This window comes from Tamandua tetradactyla, chromosome 5 (genome assembly GCF_023851605.1).
Source record: "Tamandua tetradactyla isolate mTamTet1 chromosome 5, mTamTet1.pri, whole genome shotgun sequence".
Taxonomy (NCBI): domain Eukaryota; kingdom Metazoa; phylum Chordata; class Mammalia; order Pilosa; family Myrmecophagidae; genus Tamandua; species Tamandua tetradactyla.
In genome coordinates, this window is record NC_135331.1 from 39,054,805 (window position 1) to 39,072,189 (window position 17,385).

A 17,385-nucleotide genomic window follows, 5' to 3' on the forward strand; every position below is an offset into this window, starting at 1 on the left:
TGCCTCGCTCCAGACCTAGCCTTATATGTAACTACCGCTTCATTTCTCTTCTCGTCCCCATAGCCCAGGGTAGTAAAGGGGGTGTCCACATTCAGGCACACAGTGACTTCCTCATGAATCTGTGACCTCCCTTCCACTTTTCTCACTTTTGGAGTCTACTCAAGAATATCAGCTTTAAAATGGTTTTCCTTCAAACTTAGGAGAATCAAGAACTTTTTTATACATCTTAGAGAAAGTTCTTGGGAACTAAATAAAGTAAAATTTATTGCGTCATACTGAAAATTACAAAAAAATGCACTTTTTTTTAAATGGGCAGGCACCAGAAATCAAACCCAGGTCTCTGGCATGGCAGGCAAGAATTCTGCCACTGAGACACTGTTGCACCGCTCCCAACAATGCACTTTTATAATAAAAGATAAAACACCCTATTAGCTGATGGCAGTAAAATTGAACCAGTGTCTTTGGCTTCAAGTTTTTTGTAAAGACCACACTATTCCATTGGTTTCTTAGAGAAGAATAGGGTCCTGGGTTTCCGTTTTATTATTTTCTGAACTATACAATATTATTGTTATAATTCATTTGCTTAAATATGCTTTAATTAATCAGTACATGAAGCTGTCAATCAGAATCAGCGTCACTAAGATGAATTGACATAATTCTAGAGAAGAAAAAAGTTCTGTAGCATTTTAGTTAGACTATGGCCAAATTTCTGATTAAGCATTTTGATGCTTTTTAAAATATCCTTGATGAAAGATTGGCTAATACTGCTCTTTTTCATATGTAACCTTTAATCAAATTGAAAAAATATTCTCTGTTGTTTAGAAATCTACTTCTTTAAATAAGTACATTTGTAGGAGCCAAGTGTTAAAAACAAGACCTGCAGAATTTGTTGGGAGCAGCTGGCCTCAGGAGATGGCAGTAAACTGTGGAGATTGTTACGTAGAGCAGTCTGGGAAGAAAATGTTTACCGTAAATGGTTATGTTTAAGTATGAAGGAAGAGAGCACTGAAAAATAAGCTCTCTGTTCTTTCAAGCAATGCATGCATGCCTTTTGTCACCCTACAGTGTTAAAGCAGGGTCTGGATAAGAATAAAGTTGTCTGAAGTCTGATGTCTGATGCAAAGTGAAGCTTCAGACCCCCTGAGCCCGTCTGTGTCTTTCTTTCTTTCTTCCTTTCTTTTTTTCTCATCATTCCTTAATATCCTTCGAGCTCCGTTTCAATAGGAAGCAACATACATTGGTTGTTCAGTTTTTAAAATTATATACAGTACATTTTAGTGGTTAAACCCCCTTATTAACAGTTAAATTTTGTACATGGTCTGACGAGTAAATTTGTAAGTACTTACAGTTTTAAAAATTATATCATCACAATATTATAATTTTATAAAATTAAAAGTTACCTTAATAAGCATTAATATTATCTGTAACTCCAGATTATTTCATTGTCCATTATAATAGATCTCAATTTTCCTTTCAATAAAATATTAAAGGCCAAACTTGTTGTTTGATAACTGTATACTTAAAAGATATCTTAAAAATATGCTTTACAAGAAGCCTGAATTTGTAAGTCTTAATTAAACTAGGACACTTTGAAATAGAAAGTCAACTTTTTTTTGAAAAAAATAGGCAAATAGTTATAGTAACACATAACAACCTGTTTAATTAAATTTTCTATGACTTTGGTCACATTTATTCATTTTAGGCATTAGAAAATAGTCAAATTTATGAACTAATTGAACATGATAATCTTAAAGCATAATGAATTACTCACATTAAAATTTACATTCATGAGACATCTGGAAACCATACATGGACCTCTGATTTTCATTAAATCTTCCTTATTCTCATTTTTTAGTTTAAACTTTGGGAAAAATGGGTGAAAGCTTTGATAAACATATCCAATTTTTTCACCAGGAGGAGCCTCAACTTTAAGCTGCAAAAGTATGAAAATACAATACTGATCAAAACAGATAGATTTATAAGCAACACATTTTTATGTTTAGTTATATGCTACGCTTTTACCTAACACTTTATATATTTGAACAGCAATGTAAGTGTTTCTGTCATGTCTTATTATTTGGGAATAAGCATGGAAAGAAATGGCTCAGGATTTATGTGTTGAAACTCCTGAATTGAGACCTGGCTCTCCAGCTTTCTAACTGCATGAAACATGCACAAGTCACTAAACTCTCTGAATGACACTTTCCATTTATAAAAGACGGATAATAATAAGTTCCATTTCAGAATCTTACGAGGATCATTTTGTAAATTGCCATCCCTGTGTGTGATGGTTTGAAGCTGTATGGACCCCAGAAAATCATGGTGTTAAAGCAAATCCATTCCTGAGGCTGTAAGCTTATTTAAGTAGGACTTTTGATTAAGTAATGGCATGGCTCAGGGTAGGTCTTAGTCTTCTTACTGGAGTCTTTTATAAGTGGATGAAATTCAGATGAAGAGAGAAAGCCACAGAAGCAAGAAGCTTCAAGCAATGGAACCTGGAAGAGAACAGAGAGACTGGCAAATGGCAGTCACTGCTCTTGCCCTGTGAGAGAGTGGTCCAGGGTTGTGGGCATTGTCTTGATGATGCTTTGATTTGGACATTTTCATGACCTAAGAATAATGAGCTTGTAAGCTAATAAATTCCCATTATAAAACCAATGAATTGCATGGTTCCTGCTTTGAGCAGGATAGCAAACTAAAATAGAATCAAACAAAAAATGTTTATTACCTAACATGATAAGTATTTTTATACCTCTATGGCAATGAAAATATGAATTACTTGAAATGTTTTATCTTCATTGTCAATTAAATACCTGTTCAGTAGAATAAATAGTGTCTGGATGAATAAATTATGGTCATCCATGCAACGAACTAATAGGTAGTTGTTGAAAATAATGAAGACATACTATACATATCAATATAATCTTCTGTTACATTGCTATATGTTAAAAGTAAATTGCAGAATAGAAATCTGGCAAAGATGAGTACTGGTTTTAGATGGAAGGCAGATTTTAAAAGCTACAAGCAGGGATGCTTAATTGAAGAGATTTCCAAGTTAAATGAGGAAAGTGCAGCCTACTTTCTCTTTGCAACTTATAGTGAAATGTGACAGGGAAGAGATAAGCTGAAAACTGAACTCTTGAATACAAAGAAAATAGAAATTGATGGTCTGGAAAATTATGGGCTTCCAGAATGGGAGACCCCAGTGAATAGAGCCCCATATGAGTATTTAACCAAAGATGGAGCCAATCTTCCATTTCAGAAAAGCCAAGATTAGAAATGGAGTTATCTAGAAAGGATCTGTGGAAAGTTCTATTGTCTGAATGCTTTGATCCCTGTGTGCTACATGGGAAATCTATATATTTTTTTCCCCGAGATTTGTCTGAATGGAACTACTGCAAATCTGTACTAAAATGGACAGTAAAGGGACAATCTTAAGGAAATAATAACTTCAGAGGCAGAACCTCAGAGGCTAAGGTCTGGAGCCAGGAAATTCAGGACAGGAGAGTGGACCCATCCACACACATGGAGGAGGTGAGTGTGCCCTGGAAGTAGGGGGTGAGCCTTCTGCCTCATTGGTCAGGGAGAGGTTTTTGACCCCAGGCCTCAGAGAAGGTGGGGCACCCAAATCAGAGACTGGGGGAAGCCTGGCTGCCAGTCTGTTATTTTGGAGCAGTTGGGCATGTGCTCCAGAGATGGCAGAGATCCTGGGTGCTGCCCTGATATTTGGAGAGGGTGGAACTGAGGAAAAAAATGGTCCTCCCAATGATTCCAGTGATACAAGCTTTACCCCAGCATTTGCAGAGAGCAGGGCCTCTGCATAGGCCCTTGGAAAGGCGAGACTGCCACTTTTTAAAGCCCTGAGGATAAATGGCTCTCAGAATTAGAAATCCAATGGAGTTTTCCCTGCAGGTTTTCAGAACTGTTTGGGTCTGGTGACCCCTGTATTCTTTCCAATTTCTGTAAAGTCAGCACTTCAATAATTTTATTCTTTCATTGTATATGTCATATCTTATCTTTGTCTCTCTTTTTACACTTTTATTACCATTACTGATAATCTTTTCTATACTCTCCTCAAAGCATCTCTCTCCTGTCTTTTCCTTTCAATCTGCTGAATTCCCTTTAGTATTTCTGGTAGGGCAGGTCTCTTGTTGATGAACTCTCTCAGTTTCTGTTTGTGAGTATTATCCTTCAGTTTTGAAGGACAGTTTTGCCAGGTGGCGAACTTTTGGCAGACCGTTTTTCTTTCAGTACCTTAATATATCACTGTCTTCTTGCTTCCCTGGCTTCTGATGAGAAATAGGCATTTAATATTATTGTGGTTCTTTAGTGTGTGATGAATCTCTTTTCTTTTGCTGCTTTCAGGATTCCCTCTTTAGTTTTGGCATTTGACTTCTGACTAGTATGTGTTTTGAAGCAGGTCTATTAGAATTTATTCTTTTTGGAATATGTTCACACCTTAGACATACATATTTATTTCTTCAGTATTGGTTGGGAAATTTCTGGTGATTATTTTTTCAAATGTTCTTTTCTGCCCCTTTCCCTTATCTTCTCCTTCTGGAACATCCACGAATCACAGGTTTGTGTGCCTCATGCTGTCATTCGTTTATTGGTCCTTTCGACTTTCTCTTCAGTTTGTTGTTGCACGCCTCTACTGTATTCTAAACTCCTCTATTGTGCCTTTCATTCCCATAAGTTCATTCATTTCTTTTCATAGTTTCAAATTCTTCTTTATGCTCACCCAGTGTCTTCTTAATATCCTTCATATCTTTAGCCATATTTTCCTTGTATTTACTTAGGAGATTTGTTTAAACATTTTTGATAAGTTGTTTTAAATTTTGTCTCCACTGAAGTTTTAATTTGTTCCCTTAACTGGTCATATTTTCCTGTTTCTTCTATAGTCATATTTCACTGATGTGTAAGCATCTGCTATCTTGATGAGTTTACTCTGACAGTTTCTCTCTCTTGCCTAGGGTTCTATCATTGGTTGGCTTTGTGATAAGGCTTCTAGACCTTTAGAATTGCTCATGTTCCATGTTTAACTGATCATGTTTTTCCTTCTCTTCTTCATCTGACTCTTACCCTGGGTATGCTGAAGAATTTTGAAGATTGCACTGTTTATGCAATTGTTTCACCCCCAAGAGAAAGCTTCCTTTCCTCAGTTGTTTCTTCAGGAATATTGGTCTCTTCCAGTTTTGTTTGGCCTCCCTAGGTTTTTTTTGTTGTTGTTGCTTGTTTGTTTGTTTCTTATTTATTTTGTTTTTTTACTCTTCCTTCATTGCTTTTAGCTCTTTTGTCTGGAGAGTAAATTCTGGAGTGAGAGTCATCCCAGAGAGGACTAACAGAAATCAGTATTTCCCAGCCAGAACAAGGCCGGGCAACCACGTACTGGACACAGACCGATTTTTCCGAAGAGTCTCGAGGAGAAGGTCAGGAACGGCACCAAAATGCCGTTTTGATGGCTCCTCTAAGCTGCGCTTCCTGGTCTGCTGAGGAGATGGCACTCTTCAGCAAACTGTTTCCTGCAGCCTTAAAGAGAACCTGAATCTTTAAACCTCCACTGCTTCACCCCTGTTGCAGCTGGAGTTGAAACAATGGCTGTGGTGGCCCTGTCTGGGGTGGGTTAAAATAGTGATTCAGAACTGGGACCCAGCAATCTAAATTTTCCGGTCAAAAGCTGTGATCAGTACTTAGCCTTTCCCCAGCCCCCCAACCTTGTTCTTTGGGAAGAAGGCTTCCACTTCCCTCACTGTCTGCACCAGCCAGCCAGGGACAGGACCTGAGGTGGCTCACCTTGAGTGTGGGGGATGGGCACTGGCAGTTTCAAAGAGTGAGTTACTCATGATTCTTCAATGCAGTTTCTCCAAGTCTTCATCTAACTCTTCCCTGGATGCTGTACATTGCATCTCTAGCCTCCAGAACCCCAGGACAGTCGCTTCAGACAGCTTTAGCATGTCCACTATTGTTTTTGGAGGAGGAGTGAGTCCTAGAGTTTCCTATGCTTCTTCCCCAGAAGTCCTCCGCCCTGTAAGTCTTTTGATTCCCCCATCTACATTATACCTGGGCATTTCTGGCGTTTTGAGCTCAGGCAATGTAGGCCACCCTTTTGTCCATGTTTCACCCAATCACTCAAATTGTTAGAGCCTTTTCTAACCCTTCACGCTAAAACAATGAATCCAGAATCTCTGCTTAGTTGACCCATAACCCATGTAAACAAGTTCAGCCTGATACAACTTGATGTTACTCCCGTCATTATTCCATACCCTTAAGCCCATTCCTACATGTATACACCTCTGAGTTTTGTTTAGAAAAAATGGAAAAATCATTCAATCCTTTTGGCATGTAGTGCACCTCCTCTTGAATTCCCATTTTGGGGCCTGTTGGGACTTCATGCTAGTTGTATGTCTGGAAGAAAAGAATTAGAAGTGTCTTGCAAGCCAACTATATCAGGGCATGCCATTGCAGTTTCATCTGGTGTGAGAGGATTAATCTGTTCAAACAGAGGCATCAAGACTGTTTCCTCAGAGGATGGGGTTACAGGTTTATCAGGCACAGTGGGATTAATCTCTTCAGGCAAATTCCTCAAGTTAGATTGGAGGCTGAGAGGCTGATTCTTCAGAGCAGACCATTACAGTTTTATCTGGCAAAGACCAGAATCTGGGTTGATATGTCCCCATTCCAATTTTCAGGATCCTGCTCATTTCCAATCAAGGCCCTTGCTTTAACAGCAAATACCCTGCAAGTTTGGGAATTTAGTTTGTGCTGTGATTCAGCCACTCACACAATGAAAGTCTGGGTATAGTTTTCAGAAATCTCAAGTCTGTGATTACATGGAATATGATTTTATTTCAGAGCACACTTGGAAAATTTCACATCCTTCAAGTGGCTCCTAAGTTGAGAATCTGAATATTTGAGCCCATCCCTTTCTTTTACTTCTATATCCAGTGTATGTAGGAAAAACTAGCCAACATAATTATACCTTTTAATTCCAAAATATTCTGTTAAGGTATCAAAATCCTTCCAATCCAGAGCTTTACCTTTATTCCTTTAAGCATTTTAGTAGCCGTATCCAGTGGTGAATTTCTGTGTATCTCTATTGGTAGCTCATGCAATGGGTTATCAGTGCCATCTTGATTGTTAGAAATACAATAATTAGTGCCTTTGAAACTAATCAGGTTAAAAAACCAATTCCAAAAGCCCCAGAACCAATTCAGAAAACTCATTTTTAATATTCTGTTTCTCAAGAATCATTCTTGTCACCAAAGCTGTATTAGTCAGGATTCTTTAGCTTAACAGAATTGACAGGAGAATCTATAAATACCATGAGATTTTTTATCAGAATTGCATCATGTGACTGTAGCGATGGGCAAGTCCAAATTCCACAGGGCCACCCGCAAGCTGGGAATGCCAATGAGTGTTTTCAATGAAATTTCCTGGGAGAAGCTGGCTGGCTGAAGAAGAGATGGAAATTCTCCCTTCCGACTGCTGAAATCATCATTTCTCCTTTCAAGGCCTTCAGTTGACTGGATGAGACACACTTCATTGTTGAAGGCAATTTCCTCACTTGGTTGTAGATGCAATCAACCGTAGATGCAGTGAAGTTACTCATGGCTTAAGTCCATGAAAGCCTCACAACAGCATTCAAGCCAGTGCTTGCTTGGAAAACAACTGGACACCATAATCTGGCCAAGTCGACACGTGAACTTAATCATTACATAAAATTATGTAAAAAAACTAAGTCAAATGTGCTCATCAGGAAAAAAGACATAAAGAAATTACAGCAGTAAAATAAAACTATAAAAAAAGAACCAAATGCAAATTCTTGAATTGAAAAATAAAATCTCAGGAATAAAAAATTATTAATGAATGGGCTCATTAACATAAAAGTCAGCAAACTCAAACCAATGGATATTGCCCAACTGAATAAAGGAAAAAATAGTAAGAAAATGAGTAGCACTTCAGAGATTTGTAGGATCATATCCAGCAGCCTAACATGCAATAACTGAAGTCACAGAATGAGAGAATGGGGCAGAAAACATACTTAAACAAATAGTGATTAAAAATCCCCAAATTTGGTGAAAAAGAATACATTTACAGATTCAGGAAGCTCATAAAATATCATCGGGGATAGATATGAAGAAAATCACACCTAGTTGCATCATAGTCAAGGTGCTCAAAGTCAAATTGTGGCAGAGGATTGAGGATTCCTGCCAGCGGTTATCAAGGGATTGCGGCCTTCTGCCAACAGCCATGTCCGTTAGCCATCTCGGAAGCACATCCTCTATCCCAAGTCAAACATTCCAAAGACTACAGCCCAGATGACTTTTTCTTTTGCATGGGCAGGCTCCGGGAAATGAACCCGGGTCTCTGGCATGGCAGGTGAGAACTCTGCCTGCTGAGCCACTGTGGTCCACCCCAGATGACATTTTAACTGGAACCTTGTGAGACATCCTGAGCCAAAATCATCTAGCTAAGCCATTTCCAAATTTCTGATGTTCTTAAAGTGAGATAGTAAATTTTTGTGCTTTTAAATGCTAAAGTTTGGGGTAATTTTCATGCACTAATTAAACACTATAGAGTGATGCTAGAAAATCAGTGAGAATATCAGAAATTTACTCAATTTAACAAAAATCCTGATCTCACTAACATACAACAGCTCATCCAACAGCAATAGCATACTGTTTCTTCTCAATATACTGTTTCTTGAACTGGTCTCGGTGACACACAACATTTCAACAATAGTGCACAATTTCTTTTCAAGTTCACATGAAGTAGTCCATGTGCTGTCCCAATAAACAATTTTCAATAAATTTAGAAGGATTGAAATGGTATGATATATATTCTCTAACTGCAAGAGGATTTAACCAGAGATCAATAAGAGGAATATTTTGAACATCCCTCAAAATTTAGAAGTTAAGCAATATATTTCTAAACAACTGCATCTGTTATCACCGTATTGCTTCTCAGATCCAAATTCACTCTTTAACACCAGCTCTGCAATAATGTACGGGCTCTATTTCTTCTACACACTGAACACTGTGTGAACCCTTGTCAACGGAGGTCACTGGAGGGTTATTGCAGGAGGGAATGTGCTTATTTTCCTACTTCTGACTGCTTTTTATTTCCCTAACTAAAGGGAAATTAAAAAGCAGTTTATTTGTTCATTTGTTTGTTTGCTCTTGTTCCTTCTTCATGGTTGCTTAGCAGTGCAGGTTTCTGAGACCATCCACGGTGATTTTCTGCTCAGCAAGGACTCAGAGGGCGCCCCTCTTCTGCAAACGTGCACCCCTGGCCTGGGATGTCACACCCTCCCAGGGACCTCCTGTTGCATTCACTGCATGATCCGGGTCTGCACACCCAAGGCTGCCTTACAACCCCTGCATCTTTCCATCCCAGATGTGGCTCATCGGTGCCTAGGAGGTTTGCTTTCTTCAACCCTTTCTGCACTGGCACATTTATTCCAGGATTCACAACTGCAGTGGTGCCCCACCTTCCTCTGCACACCCACTTTCATTCCTGTGGAACTCCGGACAGGGCCTCTGCGTGGCCCAGGCCTCACACCCGCAGGAGAATCCCAGCCCCATCTGTGCACCTATCCACCGACCACAACTTGCCTTCCCTCTGGAAGTTGATTTGCTGCTTGCCCATTGGTGGTGGACGAACTCTGATCTGAGAAACAGGTGAACTTCTCAGCCAACACTGGGCTGCAGTTATACCTCCTCCAAGCAGGAATGAATCCAAGCCCCGCCCTTCCATGGCTACTCTCTTCCAGTTCTTGGGAGCCTTTAGAATTTTCTTTACAGCATCATAAGTCTCCTCCTGTCATAGTTTCAAAATTCTTTATAGTTAAATCTCCCTCTTTAGAATACTGTGAGGTCTCTGTCTTCCCACTGGATGCAGACTAATACCATAAGGTAAAAACTTCAAAGATAAATTAGAAAATATTTTATTTGAATTAAAATGAAAACAGGACATACCGAATTTGCAGCTAAAGCAATGCTTAGAGAGATTTATATGCCAGCATATATATTTATATATAATAAATGCTTATATTAGAAGTGTAGAAAAATTTAAAACCAACGATAAAAGTTTTGATTTAAGAAGTTGAGAAAAATGGTAGAAGGAAAGAAATAACAATTAAAAGGAAAAAAAACCCCAATGGAATAGGAAATGCACCAGAAAATAAGGAAAATAAATGAAATCAAATGTGACCTCGAAATGACTACTAACATTCATTAAACTAAGCATGGAAAAAGAAATAAAACAGAAATTACTAAGGTCAGGAATGGAGGAGGAATTATTAGTATATAATCTAAAAGCTTAAAAGGATAATAAGGTAATATATTAACAACTTTATGCCAATAAATTCAACAACTTAAATGAAACTGATAAATTCTTTGAAAGACTCAAATTACAAAAAGTAGAAGACCTGGAGCATCCCTATATGTATTAAGAAACTTTTGATTTTGAAACAAAAATCACTTATACACACAGCTCCAGACTGAAGTGGCTTCACTGAGGAATATAATCAAATTTTTAAGGATCTCAATTCTACGTGATCTTTTTAAAAAAAGAAAAGAATAATAAATATTTTCAAATATTTTTTATGACACCAGTATTACCCTAATACCAAAGTCACACAAGTAACATGTTATTGAATAGAGAATTCACTATTATGACATTAATTCTTCCCAAATTTATCAATAGAGTCAATGCCTTCCCAATCAATATCTTAGTCAAAAAGACAAAGATATAAAATATTTTTCTAAAATTTATTTAAAATGCAAAGAACCTAGAAGAACCAAAACAATTAAATAAAAACAAAATTGGAAGACCTATGCTGTCTGATATTAAATTTTACTCTAAAATTAGGTTGGTCAAAACAACTTAATATTGGCATAAGGATTAATATGTAAATCAATATATATAAGCCCATGGAACTATAGATATCAGAAATAGACATGCACATATATTAGTAGTTGTTCTCAAGAAAGGTATCAAGACAGTTTAAAGAAAAAAGATGGTCTTTCTCCCCCAAAAATGCTGTTCAAATAACTGGATGTCAAATTGGCAAAAGATGAACATCAAACATCAAACCTTCCTCACATGTACACAGAATTTAATTGAAATTGAACGCAGATTTAAATGTTGAACTCTGGAGAAAACATGAGAGATTTTTTGTTACTTTCTAGTAGGCAAAGATTTCTTAGGTTGAACACACATACACAAAGGACCATAAAATGATATACATGATAATTAGATTGCCTGAAATTTGAAATCTTTTCCTTTTCCAAGGACACTGTAAGAAGAATGAATAGGCAAGCCATAACTCTGGAGACAATATTAGTTATATAAATATGTGATAAAGGACTTATATTCAGAATATATAAATAAATCTTTTAGCTCAATAATAAGGGACAAATAGTTTGATTTTTTAAATAGACAAAAATTGTGAACATTTTTCAAAAGAAGACATTCAATTCATTACATTGTCAGTAAGCACATGGAGGTAAATGAAAATGAAATATCACATATATATGTGTGTGTGTGTGTGTGTGTGTGTGTAGCCACTATATGCCCCCTATAATGGCTACAATTTTAAAAGACAGACAGAACCAAATATGGGCTCACATGGAGGACAAATGGAACTCATGCAATTGCTGGTGGAAATGTGAAAGAGTACAACCCCACTGGAACACCACCTGGCAGTTTCTTATAAAGTTAACATACATTTACCTACCAAATGACCCACAAATGCCATTCTTAGATACACAAAACAAATTAAATACCTACACAGTGATGTGTACATGAAATTTCATAACATCTCTGTTTACAATAGCAAACTACTGGACAAAAGCCCAACAAATGTGCAGTCCACGTCTACTGAAGAGCATAAAACATGCCTCTGATAAGAAGCTATTGGGGCTCTACAGTATAAAAGCCTTCCAAGAAATGTAAAATAAAGAAACTCAAAACTGTGACTAATCTACCTCACAAATGAACATAGGTCAGAAATGAAGCTTTGGATGGATGTTTAGTTATTTCAGAGAAAAAACCTGTAAAAATCTTACAATCGTCATTGCCTGAAAAAAAAAATTTATAGCGTTGTGAATGATTCTCAGCCTGCTGGTTTGTGGTGCCAAAATTGAATTCTTTCTGGAATATTTCATTCCAGTCAATTCTTCATGGCTAAGCCCAATGTTTAAATTTGAAGATACTTCCCCGTGTTGAGGTTTCTGTGAAGGAACTCAAGCACATTCTAAACCTCGTGACTTAAGTCAGATTCACCCACCTTTTGTAAGCAGCAGTTACTCCAGCAACAGCTGCACCGTAGGGATCTATGGAGAGCAATCACATCTCGGCCGACATTGTCGTAAATTGTCATAGTGAATGGTCTCCGAGGACCACAAAAGTGCCGGAGAAACCAATGACTTTTCTCTTCTGCAAAATAAATTCTTTGTCCTTGTTTGTTCATGATTTCATATTTGTTACTGGTTTCAAGACAAGTGAGCACTAAAAAGCAATGCATTGAATTATTAAGGATACTTATGCAAACTTGTGTAAACTGTATATCAAAGCACCTTCAAACATGCAACTTATGTTGGACAACAAACTACTTGGCATTCCATTCTGTACTTTCAGTGGTATTCAGTTTCCACATATAGAAAAATGAAAGAGATGGACTAACTATTCTTTGATCATTTCAGTACTCAATTTCTGTACATGGTTTTTTGTTTCCTTTTTTGAATTTCAGAGAAGTTTCCCTGTTACAGTTATGTTTTGAATTATAATTTTTAATATTTTCCTTCTTGCAGGATATAAAAAGAACATAATAGGCTTCCACATCAAGAAATAATAATTTACTTTCACTAATTTAGGACAGAAAACCTCTCATATACTGTCGAGATAAGATAATCAATTCTCTCTTTTTTTCTTTTGCATGCTATACAGCAGGAGTCACATTTCATTCTTTTTGCCGTGAGCATCCCCTTACTGCAGCACCATTTGTTGAATTTTTCAGTTTGTTTGTTTTGCTTGTTTGTTTTGTATGGGAAATGCATGGGCTGGGAATCAAACCAGGGTCTCCCACATGGCAGGTGAGAATTTTTCTCCTGAACTACCCTTGCACCCCCCAATTCATCTCTTTTCTAAGGAAATGGAGAGATTTTTTTTTGTTACAATAATTGTACTTCTGTGATCCTACAAGCAAAATCTTAAAATTAAAAAAAAAGTTTTTGCACCCAAATATTTATTACTGCCCTATTTGGATTTTTTCCTAAAAGGAAACAAAGTAAATATCCATCAATAAGAGGCAATATGTAGTATACCCTCTTGAGAATTATTAGGTCGATATTTAAAATGCTCTATTTAAGACAAAACAAAAATAACAAAAACAACATTAAGAGAATAAATAGAGCAATCACATGTAACTGATTAAAAGTGGATTTTTAAAAATATATAAATTTCTTAAAAGATTATGGATGTACAATGGAATATTATGCAGCAATAAACAGAATAAAGTTATGAAGTATGTAACAACATGGATGGACCTTGAGGACATTACACTGAGTGAAATTAGCTAGAAACAAAAGGACAAATACTGTATGGTCTCACTGATATGAACTAACATTAATGAGTGATCTTGGAGAATTTATTCTTACGCATTATATAGATATCCCCTTTCTAGTTTATCGTGTATTAGAGTGGTTAGAGGGAAGTACGTGAAACTGAACTGTATTCCAGAAGCCTTGATTCTTGAAGATGATTGTATAAAGATATAATGTTTACAATGTGACTGTGTGATTGTGAAAACCTTGTGTCTGATGCTCCTTTAATCCACAGTATGGACAGTAAAAAATATGGATAAGAAATAAATAATAGGGGGAACAAAGTTTAAATATTCAACAAAGGTTAAAATAAATTGGTAGATTGAAATACTAGTGGTCAGTGAAAGGGCAAGTGGTAAGGAGTATGGCATGTATGAGTTTTTTCTCTTTTCTTTTTTCCTTCTTTTGCTGGAGAGATGCAAATATTCAAAAAAAACGATCATGGTGATTGATACACAGCTATGTGATGCTATTGTTAGCCCTTGATCGTAACCATGACAAGAATGTTTGTATGTCTGTTCATTGTTTATAATAAAAATATAAATAAGAAACATTTTTTAAAAAGATTCTGGATGATTTTTTCTCCTACCTTTCTAAATTTTTCAAATGTTCTTTTTAATGAGTATATGTTACTCTATTATTGAGACATATTCAATATTTTGTTTTAATGTTAAACTTTGAAATAGATAATCACTGACCTTCCTTACTTTTTTATGTTAATGGGCATATGAACACAACTAGATTTTTATATTTTACCAATGTATTTAAAAGGTACTTATTTTGAATATGTTTTCAGTGGCTTAAAGCAACAAATTTATTATCTGACAATTCTCAAGGTAAGGAGTCTAAAATAGGTGGACATGTGGTGGACCCTGACGTGTCTTTCATTAGCCCCCTCTCCTCACTGCTGACCATTTCCGGAAGCCACTCCCCACTGACTAGGTTGTAAATGTTTCCATTTCTCTTTTGTCTGATCTCCAAATTCCCACCCACACACCTCATAGATAAATTCATGTTTTTGACAGTCCCAGGGCAAGCAGCCTTAATTGGTTTTAAACTCCAAAATATGCACACTTAAAAAGAAGTTTAACCTAGGAAAAACTTTGCGCAATTATAATGGCAAAAAGCATACCCATTGAGCTGTAACCTTGTTTTGCTGCTGCTGTGTTTTGGTAGCTGCATCCTATAACTGGACAATACAAGACACCTCATGACTGGCCCTGTTTGTATCCCCTATCTTGTTTTGCAGCCCTAGAATTTAATGTCCTTGCAAGTAACACCTTATTATTAATATCAGTCAGCCCAGAACTAAACACCCCAAATTCTTAAACTATCTTGCTGAACCAAGCCAGTTCTAATAAAAATTACCACACCTGATGTATGCAGTAACTTAAGTATGTAATCGCTCTACACACACCCAATAATTACACTAACCTGACCTCCTCATCTCAAACTACCTTGCTTATCTCCTAAACCTGCCTGCCTTTGTTTGAATGGTATACAACACTGAAAATTTCTCCATTTTGGGGAGACAGATTTGAGGACTTCCCTTCCGTCTTCGTGAGGCTAGATTTTGCTAAATAACTTTTTCTCTTCTCAAAATTGCAGTGTCTACTGATTGACTCTGTGTTTATTGGGCAAGGATTAAATTTTGAGCCACAAAAGACAGAGCTAGGTTCTTTCTGGAGGCTGTGGGGAAAATCTGTCTCCTTGCCTTTTTCAGTTTCTGGAGGCCACCTGCATTCCTTTTCTCAAAATCCTCTTGATCATCAAAATCAGTAATTGCATCATTCTGACGTCTGCTTCAGTCTCACATCTCCTTCTCTGACTCTGACCCTACTGCTTCCTTCTTATAAAAGAAGGTAGGATTATAGTGGGAAAGGCCTTTATTTTTATTGCATGTTTGAAAGATAAATAGTGGCTTTAAACTTATGAAAATAATGTTTTCTTACTGTCTTTTACAATTAATTTCCCTTTATGTGTATGAATTCCATATGCATGGCAAAAATCTTTTAAAAATTCAAATGAGGACACAAAATAAAAATAATTCTTCCACTCATCCCTATCCTGTTTCCCCTTTCTTCTTCCATGTTATATGTATCCTTCCAGAGATATCCCAAACATGTGCAATATATATATATATTTAAATGCATACACACAGAATACCATATACCTCACTCTGAAATTGCATTTTACACTTAGCAATACTTTGGATACATTATTAACAATTCTGTAGAGTTGTCTCTTTCTTGTTAATAACTGCATAGTCAAATTATAGGATGGTATCATTATTTAGAGCAGTAGTTCTTAAATTTTAGCCAGCACCAGAATCATCTGGAGGGGTTGTTAAAGCACAGGTTGTTGAACCCCAACCGTGGATTTTCTTGTTCAGTGGGATCTGTGATAGAGCCTGAAAATATGCATTTCTAACATGTTTCTAGGTGATGCTATCAAACTGTCACACTTTGAGGACCACTGGTTTAGAGAATCAGTTCCATATTCATGCATATAGTTAAGTATTTTCACCCCTCACATTTCTGTGCTAACCCTTCAGGGTAAACCTGAGTCTGATGCTTCTTTGATTCTGTCAAAACACCTAGTAAACTTTCTTAATTATAGGCAGTCAATGGTGTTTCTAGAATAGTCTTTCGTAAAATAAAATATTTTAGTGTAATATGGAAAGAAAAAAGCAAAGAAAATGTTATTCTATATACACATCTAAATTAGAAAAGCTTTGTGAATTACTTAAAAGAATGAATGCCTATATTAGTGTCAGATCTTTTAATCAATATAAAAAAATTCATCAATAATGATACAATTTTTAATTATACATCAATTTTATTTACATATATTACAGCTTCATCTACATGAAAGACATTATCTGTATTAAGTAGAATATAAGTGAGGTGATAGAGAGCACTGCATTCTAAAGCACAATATTAGATTAATTTCTCAAACTTAGAATCAGAAACTTACCCAAATTATGCTTCTACTAGCAGAACTCCTGAAGAATCTGGAGTCACTGCTTCTCTAGAATACCCGTATCTGAGGAATTCAGGATGGGAAAAATCTCTTTGGGAATCTGACCTAGTGTTTAGTAGAACTGAAAGTGTAAACCAGAATTGTCAGGAGTGATTCTGGAATCACTGTCTTTTGCCTTTCCCATGAAAAAAACTCTCCTGCATTTGCTTTCTCGTTATCTAAGGACCGTCATTATATTCCTTTCAGGTTGCCAGTGCTTAGTTTCCCGGAGACATAAGTACTTTAACTTATAGTGATTGATCTAACTGAAGAAAAACAAATTACATCTACAAGAATAAATAAATTAGTGCATTTGATACCTACCTTCCAGAAGTTCAACACGCTGACACACTAGTAATTGATTTATCTATTAAGGTAGAAAATAAGTGATGTTATCAAACTAAATTTAAAGCCCATTTAAAAAAATACAAATTAATGCTTATATTTCAGATATTTAAAATAATGAACTTATTATCAACCTCTCTAATCTTTTCTGTCACATTTTATTTATTATACTGATTTTAAAGTAAATTTTAATATTTTTTAACATAGGAAATGACAAATACAAAAATATTATGAGTCTTTAAAAGTGATCTCTTTTTCCTCTATTATCATAGTGCTCAATATTTTGGCTAAGAGAATTTTCAGAGACAAATTTCTATCTTGAATTGAAGTAAATCTAATCATGAGAAATTTCTTAAAAGTATTTTGGTATACGCCCCGCAGCAGCCGACCCGCCCGCCCTCCTTTCCCCTAT

General features: G+C 36.3%; 1 protein-coding gene across 1 annotated transcript in view; it reads right to left on the reverse strand.

Moving 5' to 3' along the window:
* The window catches only part of PLSCR2 (phospholipid scramblase 2), a 42,275-nt gene that overhangs the window by 8,944 nt on the left and 15,946 nt on the right, over positions 1-17,385 (reverse strand). Inside the window, exons 3-5 of the mRNA XM_077159131.1 lie at positions 16,953-16,995; positions 12,293-12,513; positions 1,772-1,933 (exon numbers count right to left, since the gene is read on the reverse strand). Of these exons, the coding sequence (XP_077015246.1) occupies positions 1,772-1,933; positions 12,293-12,513; positions 16,953-16,995 (426 nt within the window). The remainder of the gene's footprint in view (positions 1-1,771; positions 1,934-12,292; positions 12,514-16,952; positions 16,996-17,385) is intronic.